Consider the following 17,432-nt stretch of genomic DNA (forward strand, 5'->3'; position numbering starts at 1 on the left):
AAGATTTTAAGTAATTTTTACATGTTATAGTACCCATTTTATCTGGGCAAAGAGAGCATCAGTGCCTTTCATTTCACCTATCGACAGTTCAGTCTTTGATTCAGCATGAGGAAAGATGTTTCCTCTCTGCTTGACAATAAATAAAAAAATAGAAGCTAAAACCTGTAATGTGCAGTGAGCAGGAGACTAGGTGGACAGAGAAAAGAACTCCCTTTAGTGAGATGGTATGGGTTCACAAATGAATGGTTCCGCGTCGTGGGGAAAAAAAAGAAAGAAAAAGAAAATCCCATTGGAAGTTAAATGAAACTAAACAATCTGTTAAGAGTTGTCTTAAGTCTCATGCAAAATATTGGATGCCACAAGCATGCATTTACCTGGTACTGAGGTCTACCGCACGCTAGAACTGGAACAACATTCGTCTCCAACGCAAAATACCAATATCCAAATATATGATCTGTTCTTTTTACATTATTTACAGTGTGTAGCTGATAAAGGTAAAATAGATGATTCTTCTTTTGATTCATAACTCACTGTTAATAATATACTTTGAAATGTGAAACCTACCTTTACTAATGAAAACCTGTTTCCTACTATATAATTCAAATAAACCATCTTTCAGCATGTTAAATAGATAACAATAAAGGAATTCTATGTAGTCTCTAAACGTCTGAAATCAGAATTAACTCCTTTTTGTGCAATAAAATTACCGCTATGTAAGTGTGATATAATATAATACGGACAGCACAGTATCTACTCGTATGGAAAAAAAAGGCCTGACCTCTAAGTTTCTGTCCGAGTGGATCTCATGCACTGGGGAACGAGGAATTCCCAGTGTGTATGAGAGAAAGAGAGAGAGAGAGAGAGAGAGAGAGAGAGAGAGATGCAAGTCCCACACTGAAGGGAAAATACATGACTAATTCAAATCTGCCTGTGAAACTGAATAGATAATCACTAGTGGAATGCTGGAAGGCACTGTTAGATAGCATCTCTCTTCTCCGCAGCAGAACGGGCCAGCAAGTGCGCATGAATATGTGTCTGTGCGTGTGTGCGTTTTGTGTTCGCCTGCATGCTTGTGTCTGTATGTTGGTATTGGTGGTGGTGGTGGTGGTGTTGGTGGCGTGGAGTGCAAGGGGGAATGGGGGTGAGGGAGTAAGGGGGTGGGGCGGGCGTAGCACGGGACCTGAGGTTATCATGGCCTGGGAACCATATCTTTTTGCTGTGCCAGACCAGGGAGTTATCTTCCACAACAATCTCACTGGGAGCCATCTCTACAGACACCAGCAGCCAACTCACCCGTTTCTCAACTTTCTTTACTGAAACAAAACATAAATTACACAACATACAAAGCAATTCTAAGGTATTTTTTTGTTCCAATAGGTTATAAGGCCTATAAGAAGGCAAACAAATGACATAGAACGATATATAACTCTTTCATATCACGTTGTAGTGAATAGTGAAGATATATAATGATATATCACATTGCACAAGTTGTCATACTGTATATGTACTGTCCATCAGGTGATATAATTCAACACAAAATGTACTTCTGTATCTGAGGTCAAAATATGATCACAAACCAAGGACAGATGAGTCACTTACATTCCAACTGTAGAAAAAGAATACACCTTCATGATGTGTGTATAAATTAGTCGTTTCGCTCGTCTTCACTAACACCTCTGCTGAAGCAGCACGGGATCTCGCTCGCAGCAGCTTCGGGAGGGAGGGGACTAAACAAATCAATATGATCGGGCGACGGGTAAATGGCTTAACAGCGCCGAGCTAACTGGCAGAACATTGATCAGATCTGGAAAACAACATGACGGTGGGGTAGGGGGGGAAGCAGTGCCAAGATTTTGAAGCTGGAGTCTTTCGAGGTGCATGAATCTGTCACCTGCGTGCTACAGATTTACTCTATAGTGCTGGCTCACACTTCTGCAGTGTGCTTTCTTTCAGTGCTGACTCACAACTAGCTGATATGGTTGTCCTGTTTTTGGACTAGTTGCCCCTTGTGCTGGTTAGGGTTCTTTCTAATTTCTCACACTGTGGCATCACATGTTTGCTCATACTGGAATGAGAGAAAAAAGTACTACTCAGACTGAACATGTGCTGTGCTTATAATACAATGCGAGCAATACAAAATAATTAAGTCAACTGAAGACGTCTTTTTTCTTTTCGTCAAAAAGAGATATCATTTTTAGATCTTGGCCAATGCATCAACTTCACTTTAACTCTCAGTCGATTTCCGGAGGTAGGCTGTGCTCTTTCCAAACACCCAGTGAGCTGCCAGCACAGTGCTACAGGGGTGGTCTCTGGGGAGAGTGGGGAGGGGATCTCTGACACAAGGCAGGTGGACCGGAGCCTGCCTATCTCCTGCTCCCAGCTGTTGCATCTTGATCTCCATCAAATGCGACCCACAGCCCCTCGGCGTGATCAGTTATGAATACCCTGTCAAAAGTGGTTGGTGAAAGAATGTAAATATTCTATTGATGTTCCGACTATTGATTTGTTCCCTGACCCGTCGTATCACGGCCAGTGTGGCAGGCTTCCAAAAGAATGAAGCGCTTCCTCTGCGAGCCACTGACTCACAGAGGCTGAGCAGGTGGGCAGAGAGATAGAGAGGACAAGAAGAGGGATGTTATGAGAGTGAGGGGAAACACTGTGAACGTCAGACTTGGTGAAGAGAGGGCTACTTCTATGCAAACAGCTAGAGAAAGAGGAGTATGGAGCGCTGTGAGTGAGGGCGAGATCCAGACGCAGACATCAGTGGAGCAGAGATGGCCTGAGTGGTCTGTGATCAGTGGCAGAATGGATCTAACTCAGAGATGATGCTGACAGTGGAGCTTCACAGGTCCTTCAGACGGACCGCAGCCAGTAGCCGAGGCCTGTCATTATTCAATCTCACATTCGGAAGAATGCAGCAAGCAATCTCACATAGCAGCACAGCAAGATCTCAGCTTTTAGACACAATCATACGACTGGGAATGCCCTGGCTTGGCCTTGTGTTTCTTTCCTGGGTGATGAATTCAAAATGAAATAATAATAATAGAACAATCTCAATAACTCCAGGACATTCAGATGGCGTGAATATGCAGAATCCGAGGGAAAGAGTTCATGACAGTCGACTCAGCTGGAGAAGCATGATAACTAAGAACGTTACTAACATACAGTATATGAATTGTAAAGTTTCATTTTTTTTCTCAATTTCTCAAGTCTTCAGTCCTCTTGCTGCTTCCAATCGCACTCTATATTAACATTGGTCCTTAACTTCAAAGTCTCTTGTGTATGTGTGTTTTCTTATTTTTCTTCGTCATGGGACATGATCACCCAGTGTTTAGTGCTTCTAAGAAAAATAGCTGGTCCTTCAGAAGAGTCTGTGTATCTCTATTTCTTAAATGGAGCTAATCTACTAAAATTCTGCCAGAAAGGAGCCTGGCCTCTTTTGGATTGACTGAATTCAAAAACCTCTCCTTGTGCCATGTCCTCCGTTACCTCATACTGCCCCGCACTGAGGGGGTCCTGGGGGGGCGGGTATGAGGGGGGTGTGCACCTGTTTACACCTAGGGAAGGCAGGTGCGAAAAAGAGCAGGAAGGGGGAGGAGAGGGGGGGGGGGAGGAGGAGGCAGTGCAGGGCACAAAGCGAAAGAGACAAAAAAAAGAAGAAGGGAGGTGGATAGCAAACAGGAAACATTGTCAGTAATGTATCTGAAACAGACACAACAACACAACATCAAGTCATGCTTCCATAGAAAACAAGCACATAGACATACGAAATGAGCCTTCGGTGTTAACATTCCTGCATATTAAACCTGAGATATGATACACTATGATCATATGATGACAGCTGAATTGGGAGAAACGTGGAATTCAGCTCTAGCGATGACACAAGGGAGACTAAAGATGCTATTCAATCAAACTCTGTAGCGGGCAAACAAGAGAACCGACAGATTACATCTGATACAATGATGGATCCAGGCATTTGGACAAGGGACCATTGTTCTTCCATGTTTGGTGACAGCACGTTTGTTTGAATAGCACCCTTAACACTTGAGAACAAAAACTTGAGCCAACAGAAAGCTGTTAATATGCATTTAACTACAGTCTACAATGTCATTTAGCTACAGTCTACAAGCATCACAACTAGGCTAGTGCAATTAAAAATTAGATACAATCAATATTTTGAGATGAAATATTCAAAAGTTGCCATGGCATCTTAGATTAAAAAAAATGCAAAGATGAGGAACAGTGTCTTTTTTTTTTCTTACAGACATTTTGGCCAAACACTGTTTGAGCAGTTAGAAGGGTTTGATCTGTTCGTGTTAGTGGAACCTGTTTATCTTGGATAGTCAAGATAATGCTTGTAAACAGATTGGACTGTGACTGCATGCTCCAATGCCAAAGTTAATCACAACACCTCCCAATGCTGCTTAGCAGTTGCCATGGCATCTTATTGTGCTAGCTCTAAGGAGAACTCTAATGCATATACCTTTATCATTTTCAAACCATGTCCATACAACATGGCCCTCTTTCTCAAGATGAAATCTATAAATGAATCTGAAATTCAAGAGAGTACTTCACCTTGTGCCAGCCATGTACACATACAGCACTTAGAAACACACAACATTTACTTCTGACAGACATCTACAGGGATCCTAACGTCAGAGAGAACATTCCAGCAGTGGTCATTGGTTAATTAATACCTTAATGGATGATCATGCTTAAAGTGAAACTGGCAATAGCAAGAACATCAGTAATGGTAAATGTACAAACATCTAGCCTCGCACTAAAATGGCTAAATCTTAAAGGATGATGCCAGCTGTTTTTTTTTTTTGACATGTGGGTCCTCTGACCGAGGCTTTGTCTGAGGCTAGCATTCCTGACTAACTTGTTTGACATGTTTTCCTGTTACTGAGATAGTCGGTAGTCGTTGGTGGTTAACAGTATTTTGTCATATAATGGCTTTAAAACAAGACATGATTACCCTGATGTTTCTCCTGACTTCAAGGTGTCATGCTGTTCTGTCGTGCTAGTCACACAATGTAAAGTCAAGGCTTCTTGTTCTACAATTTCAATGCTGAAATGAAACAAAATAAATGGACTATAAGCTACACAGCTATACATCAGAAGTGTCCACCCAAAAGGGATGTACTGTACACAGTCTGGATGTAAGCAGTGTGTGTGTGTTAAGCACCAACAACCACCCTAAACTCAGTAAAAGAAAAAATGCAAACAGCTGTCTGAAGCAGCACATTTCCTTCAAGACAAGCGTGACACAGAACCCACATGTCCTCAACACTGGTATCGCCCTTTAAACTCAATACTTCATGCAAACAGCCCTCTGTCTTTTCATTGATGCTTAACAGCTGCTTTACAACTTATATCAAGTCATCCTCATGTACGGGCTGACAGACATTTCACTCAACGGGAAAAAATATTGAAAGTAATAAAGCGAGAAGACATGAATCAACTTGACGTTTCTAGCTTACTTAGTACACAGATAGTCTAGGTCCATTCATAAACAAAGTAGGCGTGTTTAAAAAAAGGTGTAGAAAAGTAAGAAAGGAAAAAAAAAAAAGGAGAGCAAGGTTAAGGGAAGAGTAAACAGCGATGAGAAGACAGAGCACACCAGCGAGGAAAAGAAAAGGGAAATCACCTGATATCTTCTTGTTGCCTCACCTTTCTGTTTGGTCACCTTTCTCACTGTCATGGCCGCCTGTCGCTTCTGGTACTCAGAGATCTCAAAACCTAAAAAAAAAAGAAGAGAACAGTAAGTCTTGATTGTCACGCTCAAAATACAACATGGAACCGAAGCTCTACTTCCCATTGTGAATGAATGAAACTAATGATTTCCAAACAGGGAGTTGCATGACTAACCGATTTTCTCATCCTCCTGCACCATCTTCCTCTCCTCGTGGAAGGCCCTGAGCCAGCGGATCTTCTCCTCTGGCTTCTTGGCCAGGAAGATGTGGATTTCCTCGCTGTCTTTGTTGCACAATTTGAAGGCGTTCTTCACGCTGACGTTGAAGTCGTCGTCACGCCCGTCTATGGCGTCCCGCACTTCATAACGGTCCATGTCGATGCGGCCCTTATAATACAGGATGTCCCGGCGTATCAGATCCTGGGGAAGAGGAAGGGGAGTGTCTGTTAATGTGTGTTTGCGTGTGTGCTCAACCTGGTATCCAGAGAGTCTATCTTATGCAACCCTTTCCATCTGCTGCCCAAACTTACAAACACCTTCCACAAACACTGCAGAATGCCAGATTTCTCAGCAAAGGCGCTTGGCACTCGATATCACATGGAAAGCACTATTTCAACAATGGCAAGGACACTTACTCGTTTACACTTTTAATACACAACCACACAACAACACTGCGATGAATCCCGCCTTTGTGATGCTTATAATGGTCGGGTTTTGTTTCAGACAACTCTTGTAAGTGTTGACTCTGTTGTAAGTGGTTAATCAGTAATCGACTGATCACTTTGTCTATGAAATGTTAGAAAATGCAAGCAGAAATGTCCATCACATTTTCCCAGAGTGGCAGATGTTCAACAAACAGGCCAAAGATATCTCAGTCCACAATTGTATAAAACTCTGTAAACATGCCAGTATTTGCATTTCACAAGCTGAAGCAAGAGACTTTTGGCACAAATGTCCCAAAATGATTAATTGATTATCACAATACTTTTCAGATTAATTTTGTGATGATCCACTAACCATTTAATAGACTAAGCACTGCAGCTTTATTGGACTGCATCGTATCATGATGTGTTTCTTATGTCCTGTCCACTTCATGCAGACTAACACCACCAGTAACTATAGCGTCTAAAACAGCCAGCGTGTCTGAAATTTACTGCTCATTTACTCAGTAGTGAGCAGTAAATTTGCATTTCTATGATTTTGCACCATTGCTGACTAAAGCTGCAGTGAGAAATCAGTTGGTTGTTAACAATTAAATTAATCGCCAACTATTTTAATAACTGATTTATAGTAATTTTAGAGAAGAAAAAAAAAACTAATTCTTTGATTTTAGCCTCTAAAAGGTGAATATGTTCTAGTTTCTTTAATCTTCGCTGACATCAAACTGAAAATCTTTGGCTTTGGGTTGTGGAAAAACATTTGTGGCTTTAGGAAACAGTGAGTAACACCTTTCACCATTTTCTGATCACATAACAATAATTTTTACACATAAAATTGAAATACTGCATGGTGACATAGTTAGCAGAAAGTTGTGTGCATGCCATGGACTTATTTCATTCATTTGAAGTTTCATTGGCTCTGTATAGTGGATTTCTCCTCCAGCTTCTATGTTGTTTTTACTTTTTACGACCAAATCAATAAAGGTGTGAAACTGGCGATCAATCACTTTTTGCAGCTTTTTTTTTTTTGCAGTTGTTGCACATTATTTAACTGTATATTTTAACTTTTATATACCTTTGGTCATATATATATATATATATATTTATTTATATTTTGTTCTTAATAGATGGTTACTTGTTTACATATGTTGTTTTTGTTTGTTTGTATACCTGGAGTATTGTAACACAAATAATTCTGACTGATTCTGATTCTGAATATGTGACTTGAGTTGTTGATTTCTAAGTATAATTGTAGCCCCATAAAACATACATCGCACTACAAATATTTACGGTAATTGATACTTTTCAGCTGCACCAGTGCAGGACAGCAATTATCACCAATCTCCAGTCTTGAGAAATCAATTGTGGGTCAATTAAATATCAGAATATAGTAAAAGTAAATGCACACCTCAATTGCCTAACGCTGAAGATGACTCCTTTTAACTGAATGCAACAGTCCAAAATCCAAAGATATTCAGTTTACTATCACAAACCACAAATGAAAGAAGCATATCCTCACATTGGAGAGGCTGCAATGACCCATAAATAACCGTAACCTACGTAAACTCATACAAGAATCTTCATCGTGACCATTGCCTTAGGCCAAAATAACATCCAGTCGCATTATAAGGTCAATGAAGGTAAAAAGAGGAAAATAAAGAACAGGCGTCTTTTAATAAGCGCGCAGAGACAAATCTGCATCTGCGTGCTGATAAGGAAGAGATGAGAGGAAAAGATGGAAGGCTACATGCAACGTGTCACTAACACACCCCGAGGGCTGTCATTACACATGTTGTACTGAGGATGCTGGAGAAGGATGAGAACAAAGACTTAGAATTTATAATTTACTATGTCTTGGAGCAGAATTTATTTAGTGGACCAGAACAGCTAACACACGGGTTGAACCTCAGAAATACTGGAGTTAATTTGTGGTGTCGGAGATGACGAACAATGATAGAAGGCGAGAGAGGATGAGGACAGAGGAAGGATAAAAAAAACCCCACAAAGACAGTACGTCTATATGTCTTGTTTTTTCAGCATGTTCAGTCTGTGAAATTATTGTTCCTCTGCGTGTACATGCATGTGTGTGTGATGACGCAGTTATTCAGCCCCTGTTTGTGTGTGTCTCTGTGTACATGCATTGTAGGACCTAGCCAAGCGTGAACATCTGTCTGACAGGAGAGCACAGCCTCAGTGCATTAGAGCCCAAACTAACACAGCTCCATTTTGTGAAAGGTGCTGAGGATTTCAGCACATCTTCACCGGGGGGCTGGTGGGTCTCATATGATATTATGTAATCTTTTTGCAGCTCTCGAGGTAAGTTAAAGGAAGAAGGAGTCACATTGTCTTCAAGCATCTCCGTCACCAGCCATGTGATACGCGATTTTCAAGAACACAGGGTGTGTTTTAACTTATCAGCGGTGTGTTTTCAGTCGACAAAGTCTTCAACCAGAGAGAGAAAGAGGGAGAGAGAGCCTACCTTCTTACAGAGGACCAGCTGGTGATCAAAGAGGAAGAAGACTCGCTGCTGGCTACGTCCATACGGCTGATAGATCCATGACAACTCCCCAGTGTAGATGAGCTCTGAGCTCCTGTCCAAGATATCATCCCCCTAGACACACACACACACAAACATAGATATGCAATTTATAATTGAAAAAGATACTAAAAAGATAAGACTCTGCTGCTGATGCAGCTGCCAAAAGCTAAAAAACACTAATTGTGCACATACAGTAAAGATCAATCATGGGTAGAAGTTCTCAGTTGTACGATTTCTTCTGTGGTTCTGAAGGCAACAATTTTTTGACTTTACAAAATGAGTAGTAAATAAGACACAGATGTTAACCAGGCAAGTGATTTATAACAAGTCAAGTTGCATTATGGGAAATGTAGGATCCACACTGACCCATACTTTTGACTAAAATTCAGGATATCTCAGCCTCTGCTCCATTGATTTAGACCTTTTTGTACTTTTTACGAGCCTACCAACTTTGTAAAAGTACAATAATAAATTGCTGCACTATTCTTTGAAAAGGTGGATTGTATTAGACCTGACCAGTCATCTAATGCAGAGTTATGTCCAGGTCAAGTGAAGGTTGAGATGATGTCCTTGATTGATTTGTTACATAAAATAAAAAAATAAAAAAATAAAATTGTACTTTATTTTAACTTTTACATATTTAAAAGCATAAAAACAATAAATGAGTAATTTCCCCAAAGTAAACTAGTTATTATATTGAGTAAAAAGTCTGTTTTCATATACAGTATGTCTAAATCTAGAAGACTGAATGTTTTTTTTTGTTTTGTTTGTTTAAAAGCCAAACATTTAAATAACTTAAGGAATTACTTTTAATTGCAATCATAAACACACAATTTTATATGACCTAAAGGTTGTATAAAAACATTTAGCATTAGATGTATGGAGTAAAATACAAGTTCTCCTCTCCCGTCCCTGGGCAAAATCTGTGACTAAACAGATGGACTAAACAGACCAGACCAGATTTCGCCCATAAAACGACATCAGATGCTCGGTAATTACTCGCTAGTCTAGACATACACATACCTCCCAGTCCAAAACAGAGGCTTGCCACTGGGCAATCTTGTCGATGTTTTCCAGCCTCCTCTTCCTCTCGTTGATCTGCTGAGTGACGTTCCGCATTACTGCCAGAGCTGCTGCCACGTATCGATAGTCACTACAGACACAGTGTACACATAATTACTCCTGAGGTGATGAAGGGAAAAGTTATAGCTCTTGGAAATCTGCCACTCTGCCACAAAAAAAAAGACATGTAGAATGTTGCAGCAGTGAATGATATAGGGCAGCCTATTAAAGGACTAGGGTTATAAACTAAAGGTACAGCAGTAAGTCTGCTGGAGCACAGTCAAAATAACACAGTGGTATTTAATTCTAATCAGTCACTTTCTCTATCCACAGTTAACTCTGACTGCGTCTATGCTATCTGAGCTGGATTTATCCCTCTGGCTTAGATGTGCCACGGATCCAATCCTCACTTTGGAAGATAATGCGTGTGTGTGTGTGTGTGTGTGTGTGTGACAGTGCTGTGAGTGTGTGTGACAGAGAGCAGCCCTATATCTGGCAGATTCTCCACAGCTCCTAACAGTCAAACACTGTGATCTGGCAGGCAGAGCTGGCACCTGTCCCTCTCTGGCTGAGGACGCATGGTTTGTGAATGACCTGGAGCTGGCTGAGACACGCTGAATCACTTGCACTATGTTTCTGTGGGTTTGCACGCATGAGTTTGCACATCTGGATGCTCCCGTATCTGCCTGTGCATGAAGGATCATTTGTAAATGTTTAGATTGAGTGCTGTGCGTCTGCACTGTGCACGCAGTGGAGAATGGTAATGCTTGTATAAGTGCCAGCGAAATCCAAAATTCATATTTAATCTGCGAATCTATTTATACCCAGAGTTCTATGCAATGATTCTATGGCTATGTAATGAAATGAAAATGATTCGACATGGTTGTGATTGCAGTACTGTAGCAAGCATCTTCAATACAACTGAGATTTCCTTGATGAGAAATGTTTTCCTCTAAAACATTCACAGAACGCTGGTAAAACACTGCCACACAACATTTGTTTCACTTCATACATGAATAATCACCGCTTCAGTAGAATAAACCCAACACCTGCAACGCCTGCATTGCAACACAATGCATCTGGAACAACAAGGAATGCGTCAGTAATGTCTTCTTTTTTAGAAACACATGAACTACCATCAAAAAAGCCACACGATCATCAGCAGATGATTAAATGTGACCTTGGCCAAAGTGTACAGTACCTGTGCTCCTGAGCGGTGTATTTGAGAAGCTCAGCCAACTGGAGTGGATATTTGCAGATTTTCTGGACAGGAGTGAGCAAGAAGCCATCTATGGCAATGTCAATCATTTGCTGGAGGAGACGACAGGCCTCGAAGAAGTGCTGGTACCTGCCATCCCTCATCAATTTGCTCAGCTCCATACAGGCATCCAAGTGGTTGTTACAGTATTCTGAATAGATCCAAAAACCATCTTGCTGCAGAACAAAGGGATGTAAAGACACATGATGAGAGAGGAAAATAATGTATGTAATGAATCCTCTTTTTAATAAAACATCGCCGGGGAGAGGAGCGCCAATATCTACAGAAGAGTGGCTCTGGTTGCTAAAATTTGTTTTAGTGCCGTATTCTCAAGATCATGACTTAATTATCTCGTTATTCTGAGATAAACTGTTTGCTGGTGACTTAATTATCTCCACAACTTAACTGTTATCTCAAGATAACGAGATAATTAAGTTCTGATCTTGAGATAACGGTCCTAACAAAATTATTAGCAATTATGGCTGCTCTCTGCTGGATGGCTTGCATGAGTTTGTTTGTTTTTTTTCATGCTAATTCTTAAATGTATTTTTTTTAAAACCCAACAACAAAGAAAAACATAATTCAACTCACGTGTTCTAAAAAGCATGGTCCGATTTCAGAGAGGTGGGGGTCCTCTGTGTTGTACTGTTTCTCCAAGTCTCTAACAAAGCCCATCTGGAAGCGGTAGATGTCCTCAATGTTCCCAAAGATGACCTTCAGCTGGTCATCATTGAACATGTCCACGCGCTTCCTGCACTGGCGCAGGTATCCCTGCAACAATATAGGTTACAACAACCGTGAGGCTCTCAATGACGACGCACTATAAGTGCCAGATCCTGAATTGTGACATGGCCGCAAGGCTATGAGTCAGAAAATGCTCCAGCAAAGGCCTCAGTGTGTTACATCTCATTAGTGTTTTTGATAATTCTTTGTAATAAACATGTGAAGTCTTTCCTTAAATATAATTCATCTGAGTCAAAATGAACTATGACTCCTTCAGAAGCTTAGAAGCTGCGGAGTCAAAGACAATTTTGTGTAGGTCGAACTGTGGCCCCAATTTGTCAGTTCAATTCTTGTGGTTAATTAAAAGCCCTGAAGCTTTGGCACATTGGGAAAAGATGTGTTGTAGTAGGTAGCTTTTTACTATTTCACACTCCACTACCCAGAATTCTCTCTGTTGTCTTTGTGAAATACAAATGTCTTTTTTTTTTAGTTCAAAGCAAATAATCAAAAATCACTAAACAAGGTTTCTAAAGTTTGAGAAAATATCTCTAAAGTAACTGATGGCTCACGTTTCAAAAGAAATGATTTTGCCTTTCACATTAAGATACAAAGCCCCTTATACAATAACCCTCTTAGTGACTACAGTCACATGCTCCCTGAAGAATCAGGAAAATATCAAGAGCTTAGTGACATTTTGACTTTATGTGTGCAGGGATTCCACTGCATTTCCCCCTTTAATTAGCTTTCCTCAGTCCTTAAACCCGTTACTTTTAACGATGTGTAACACAACTGAAAATGAAACTGAAACTGAAAATAGCTACGACAAGCATGTAAATCACCTTTGACTGTCTTTGAGGCGTAAGCCCCTCGACGATGGCTATTATCTCTCCTTATCTGTGCATGTTCATAGCAAGTTGAAAACCCCTGGGCGCCCCCATAGTCCAAAAGTGTTGAGGTGAGAAGGTGAAATTTACGCTTTACTGCAACTATTTTTAAACATTACGCTTCACCTGGAATACAGAGGGTAAACAGAGGACTAAGGAAAGATGATTAGATAAGCAAGAATTTATTTACACCATAAATCTTGCCCACCCAAAGTCATAATGCAGAGGTGTTTTGTTCAGATACGCAGGGGGTGGAACGACTGATTCATATGAAAAATACAATTATACGATTTTACATTACCTTTTGATCTTTTTTGTGAATTTGTTGCAGTTTTAGCAGAAGACCAGTACAGACAGGTATGGACAGTTTGGTCCAACACTGAGAGACAGCACTGCAGTCGGCAGCCATAAAACAGCCCGCAATGTAAATCTTATGAGCAACTGCACGCTGTCAAAACATATTCAATAAAACTCCTTGTTGTTGACACTGACCAGCTCAGATTGTTGTCTGACTAACTCGACCATGCAGAGAAATGAAAAATGTTTCTGCTCTTTTGACCCGGCGTGTTCTGAAATCTCGGGAGAAGTCAGGTGACTTGTTACGGGAAGTCAACGGCAGAAACGTGAGCGTAGAAGAGTTTGTTGTATCGGCATACAGAAAGCATTGAAGATTTTTAATGTCATGGCTGAATGAGCCGATTTCAACAATCTGGATTTATGCTTTTATTTGAGCAAGGGTACATGGATGAGACTGCACGGAAGAGCTGAGCTGCTGCAAATCTGCTGTGGTTGCTGTGACCCTATATCCATAAAGATGATTTCACACACTGGATCAAGCGAAAGGTACAGAAAACATTTCATTTTTCCATAGGGGTCCTTTCCAAAATGTGGTCAGACACTAATAACAATCTGTGCTGGTCGGTGACAGAAACAAACATTTTGAATAGATGTATTTTCCTGCTCCAGGATTCATGTTGTAGCTACCCTGTTTCACAGCTGCAGGCTGCAGCACTCCCAAGAATTCTGGACCAAATTCAAAAACTGTTGTCCCCATTAGTCATTTCGACATTGGAAAATAAGGTCCACGTAATGTCAAGACATCAGTTTACATTAGCATAAACAATCAATTAGCAAGCTCCAATTATCACGTGGCACTGCTTCCTCTGGACTTTTGATTTTTAATATCAAGACAGGACAGAAATACAAAGATAAATCTGTTCTATGTTAGATAAAATGTTGATAGAATGAATCCTGTATCTGTACATGCATATATGTTTTATGTTTTAACACTACGCCATGTGAAACCAGGTCTGTATGCATGCTGAGTTAGAGGAATTTGGTTCACTGGTCCAGATTTGAGATTCAGATTTAAATTTAGGTGTGCCATGTCTTTATAAAAATAAAAAAAAATCACCATCCTATGAATGTAACAATTGGCGAGGTGTTTAATTTCATTAGGTGTGAATTCTAGCTTGGCACTTTGGCATGATTCAAATTACAATGACAAATTTAAACTAGACTAGATCAGAAGTGTGGCAGCTGCCACTGCTGTCTGCAACTGTTTTCATATCTAGCCAAAAGAGAATTATTTTTGGACTGTTTTTAAAAAATCAACAGAGCAAATATGTCTTGGATAAAAGTGTGAATGTGGGAGTGTTAAGAATCATAGACCCTTGCATAACAACAAAAGGGCTGCTTCTTCTGCTATTCGAGTTTATTCAGCTGTTCATTTATCTCTCCTGTTTCCTCCTGGCATTAAAGCATGCAGTAACGTGTAAGATTTGTGTCTGCACGCACGTGTTTCATACCTCACAGATGTCCTTGAGGTGTTTAATATAGTGTCTCTCTGTGCTCATGATCTCATTGATGACGTTGGCTCTCATCTGGTCTCGGTTCTGGAGGGGCGAGCCCAGACACAGGCAGTCATTGGTCGGGTCCAGGTGCCCGTTCTGCACCTCGCTGGTCCCCTCGGCTGGCTCCGCTCCTCCATCCTCCTGATTCACCCACAGCTGAGTGCAAACACATTCACACACACACACATAGCCACACACACATGCACTTGAATAAGAAATGTGTTCAGTTAAGTGTTACGTGTATAGAGATGATGAAGAAATTGTATTAGTAAACATTTAGTTATTCACGTCACAAAATCTTTGGTGCTACTCACTCCTCATGAGCATGAATGCACAGCACACACACACACACACACGCCACATACATGAACACACAACTCACACACACAGAGCTTCATTTAGAGGGTCTCTGTTAGTTTGGACAGTGAGTAAGACTGTTGGCCCAGCATGTCAGAAAGGTGAGGGACAAAGAGACTGGCACCCAGAGGATATTCAATGCCCAACTTTGGCCCTGTGTGTGACTCAAATAAGTCCCACCCCTCCTTCACATATGCATGCACAACACAACAACACTCACGCACGCACTCCAACACACACAGAACCACATACATAGTGTATTCCACTCTCGCTCATAGAAAGGGGCCAAGTGAGCGTGGTTTCAGATGTCCAGCAGCCAACACCTGATGACACACAGTTTGCCAAGAGAACATCAAAGAACCGACGGATAGAATGCCAAACACAAGATGAGAAATGCAGCGCCACAGACAAGCAGAGTGACGGGCGGTAGAGCACTGACTGCAGACGAGAACTACGAGCGCAGCGTTAGGACTGAGAAATAGTCAGAGTCAATAGTAAATAGATTACTGGGAATAAGAATCAATATTTAAAATAGAAGTTACCATTTACGTTAGCAGGAAAAATCATTCCAAAATCCGTCTAATTCTATACGAATCCATTTGAATTTGAGCACAGGCCATCAGGAGGACAATTAACACTGTTTTACTTTTGACTCATCAGTTCTGCCTCTCTATCGACCCCGTTGAGGATGATGTGAGAACGTCATGGGAACGTTAATGTTGGGTAATGTCGAGGGTACGTTGTGTGGACAGACTGGAGCGGGCGGGTGGGCGGGCAGGCTGGATGGGTGGATGAAGCTGGGAAAAAAACGCACCTTTGACGTGGTGTTTTGGAACCTTGGAGTTGCTATGGGGTTGATATAGAAAACCTGTTTTGTTTGGGGCTGAGGAGGGTGGGGTTCCACCTTGGAAAGAGAGAATGACAGAACAGAAAGATACTTTTTGGTTGACAGTCAGTCAGCCTGTCTGCCCTGCCCTCTCAGGAGTGAATATGGAAGGGTGGACAGGTGGGAATGGCCATGAGGAGTGTCTTGGGGGGGGAAGGGTGCTCTGCTGTGGGAAGCCTCTACTTACAACAAGGATGCTAATTATTTCTCCAGTAATAAAAGTAGAAGAATCATGGAATAACATACAGTAGATGCATCAGACCTTTGTGTTGGGTTTAGTTGAGCTCAGATGTGGGTGAGTTTATATAATCACGATGTAAAGTGAGAACGTTGTGAATTTAAGTGGATTTCAAGGGTAGGAGTTGAAGGTGATGCCAAACTGGAAAGGGGGCTCATCAGCATCTTTGCTTCGTTGTCCCTGAACACCCGATAAATGCACTTAGCTAGCTGTTCTCTGATCTCTTGAGTGTTATGTATTATTCAGATATAGCATTATTTAACTGTATGCATCTCGTGTGTGGAGAAAGCAATATCAAAGAGTGTGTGTGCGCTTTGCATGTCTTTTTGTGTACACGACAAAATACTTGTGCATATACACCTTCCTCTGGGTATTTATCAGCTTGTGTGCATATGTTCATGTGCCTCCATTTCTCTATGTGTGTGGGTGTGTGTTGTGTCTATGGTCGCTGGCCAGCCATGGCTGCAGCTAACTCACCCGTACAAAGCTGGCAGGGAACCATCCTTCCTCCTCGTCAATCTGGCCCCACCACCAGTCCTTGTTGGAGGCGTCCAGCACCTTGATGACGTCACCGGCTTTAAACGCCAACTCCCGGTCCGCCATGGTCACATGGTCCCATACCGCCTCAGCGTTGACGATTGAACCTCCACTTATCAACTGGAGAAATTGGAGGAAAAGAAATCAGCTATATCTTACGCCGCTGCTGTGGAAACACCACTGAAACAGCTTGGTCAGCACTGCAGACGCTGACCACTACATGTGGATCCACGTGATCTTAAAAAAAGCATATCAATCAAATTTGAAAGTGATTGTAATTCAGTACTCAGTCTCATTTTGGCCTCGATTTGTGTGAATCCTTGTTGTTAAACCCACTCAGATTACTAATGGATGCAAATACACACCCTCAAAGCCAGGGCCCACTGGCAGCTTAAGGATTGCAAATAGAACAACACAATAGCCGACACAGACCACAGTACAACACAACAAAATGCAACAACACACAAAATTAAAAAAAAAGGCAGAGCCATTAGTGGAGAAACAACACAGCGTTCAGAAGCACAGCACCAGTCTCCACACAGGGACAGTAATTGGCCCATTATGACATTAGAATAATTACATGTGTTAATGTAATATAAATGCTGAGGAGCAAACAAATGTGAAGGGATAATCTCCTTTCCTTCATGCTGTCATCAGGGCTTGTTATTTTATCTGCAGCACGGTCTTTGACAAAAACATGGAAGGATGACTCATCAAATCTTTTTTCTATTGATTTAAGCA

General features: G+C 41.3%; 1 protein-coding gene across 7 annotated transcripts in view; it reads right to left on the reverse strand.

The window, feature by feature from the left end:
* Positions 1-1,987: 1,987 nt before the first annotated feature.
* The window catches only part of arhgef9a (Cdc42 guanine nucleotide exchange factor (GEF) 9a), a 38,604-nt gene continuing 23,159 nt past the window's right edge, over positions 1,988-17,432 (reverse strand). For 6 of the 7 annotated variants that reach the window (XM_019273985.2, XM_019273983.2, XM_019273988.2 and 3 more), the window contains 10 exons: positions 16,632-16,811; positions 15,845-15,934; positions 14,629-14,829; positions 11,805-11,984; positions 11,157-11,389; positions 9,917-10,046; positions 8,834-8,965; positions 5,872-6,115; positions 5,674-5,742; positions 1,988-3,557 (listed from right to left, as the gene is read on the reverse strand). In XM_019273985.2, coding sequence (XP_019129530.2) covers positions 3,382-3,557; positions 5,674-5,742; positions 5,872-6,115; positions 8,834-8,965; positions 9,917-10,046; positions 11,157-11,389; positions 11,805-11,984; positions 14,629-14,829; positions 15,845-15,934; positions 16,632-16,811 — 1,635 coding nt within the window. In that variant the 3' untranslated portion in view covers positions 1,988-3,381. The remainder of the gene's footprint in view (positions 3,558-5,673; positions 5,743-5,871; positions 6,116-8,833; positions 8,966-9,916; positions 10,047-11,156; positions 11,390-11,804; positions 11,985-14,628; positions 14,830-15,844; positions 15,935-16,631; positions 16,812-17,432) is intronic. The other variant, XM_019273984.2, reaches the window with a different exon arrangement.

This window comes from Larimichthys crocea, chromosome I, assembly GCF_000972845.2.
Source record: "Larimichthys crocea isolate SSNF chromosome I, L_crocea_2.0, whole genome shotgun sequence".
Classification (NCBI taxonomy): domain Eukaryota; kingdom Metazoa; phylum Chordata; class Actinopteri; family Sciaenidae; genus Larimichthys; species Larimichthys crocea.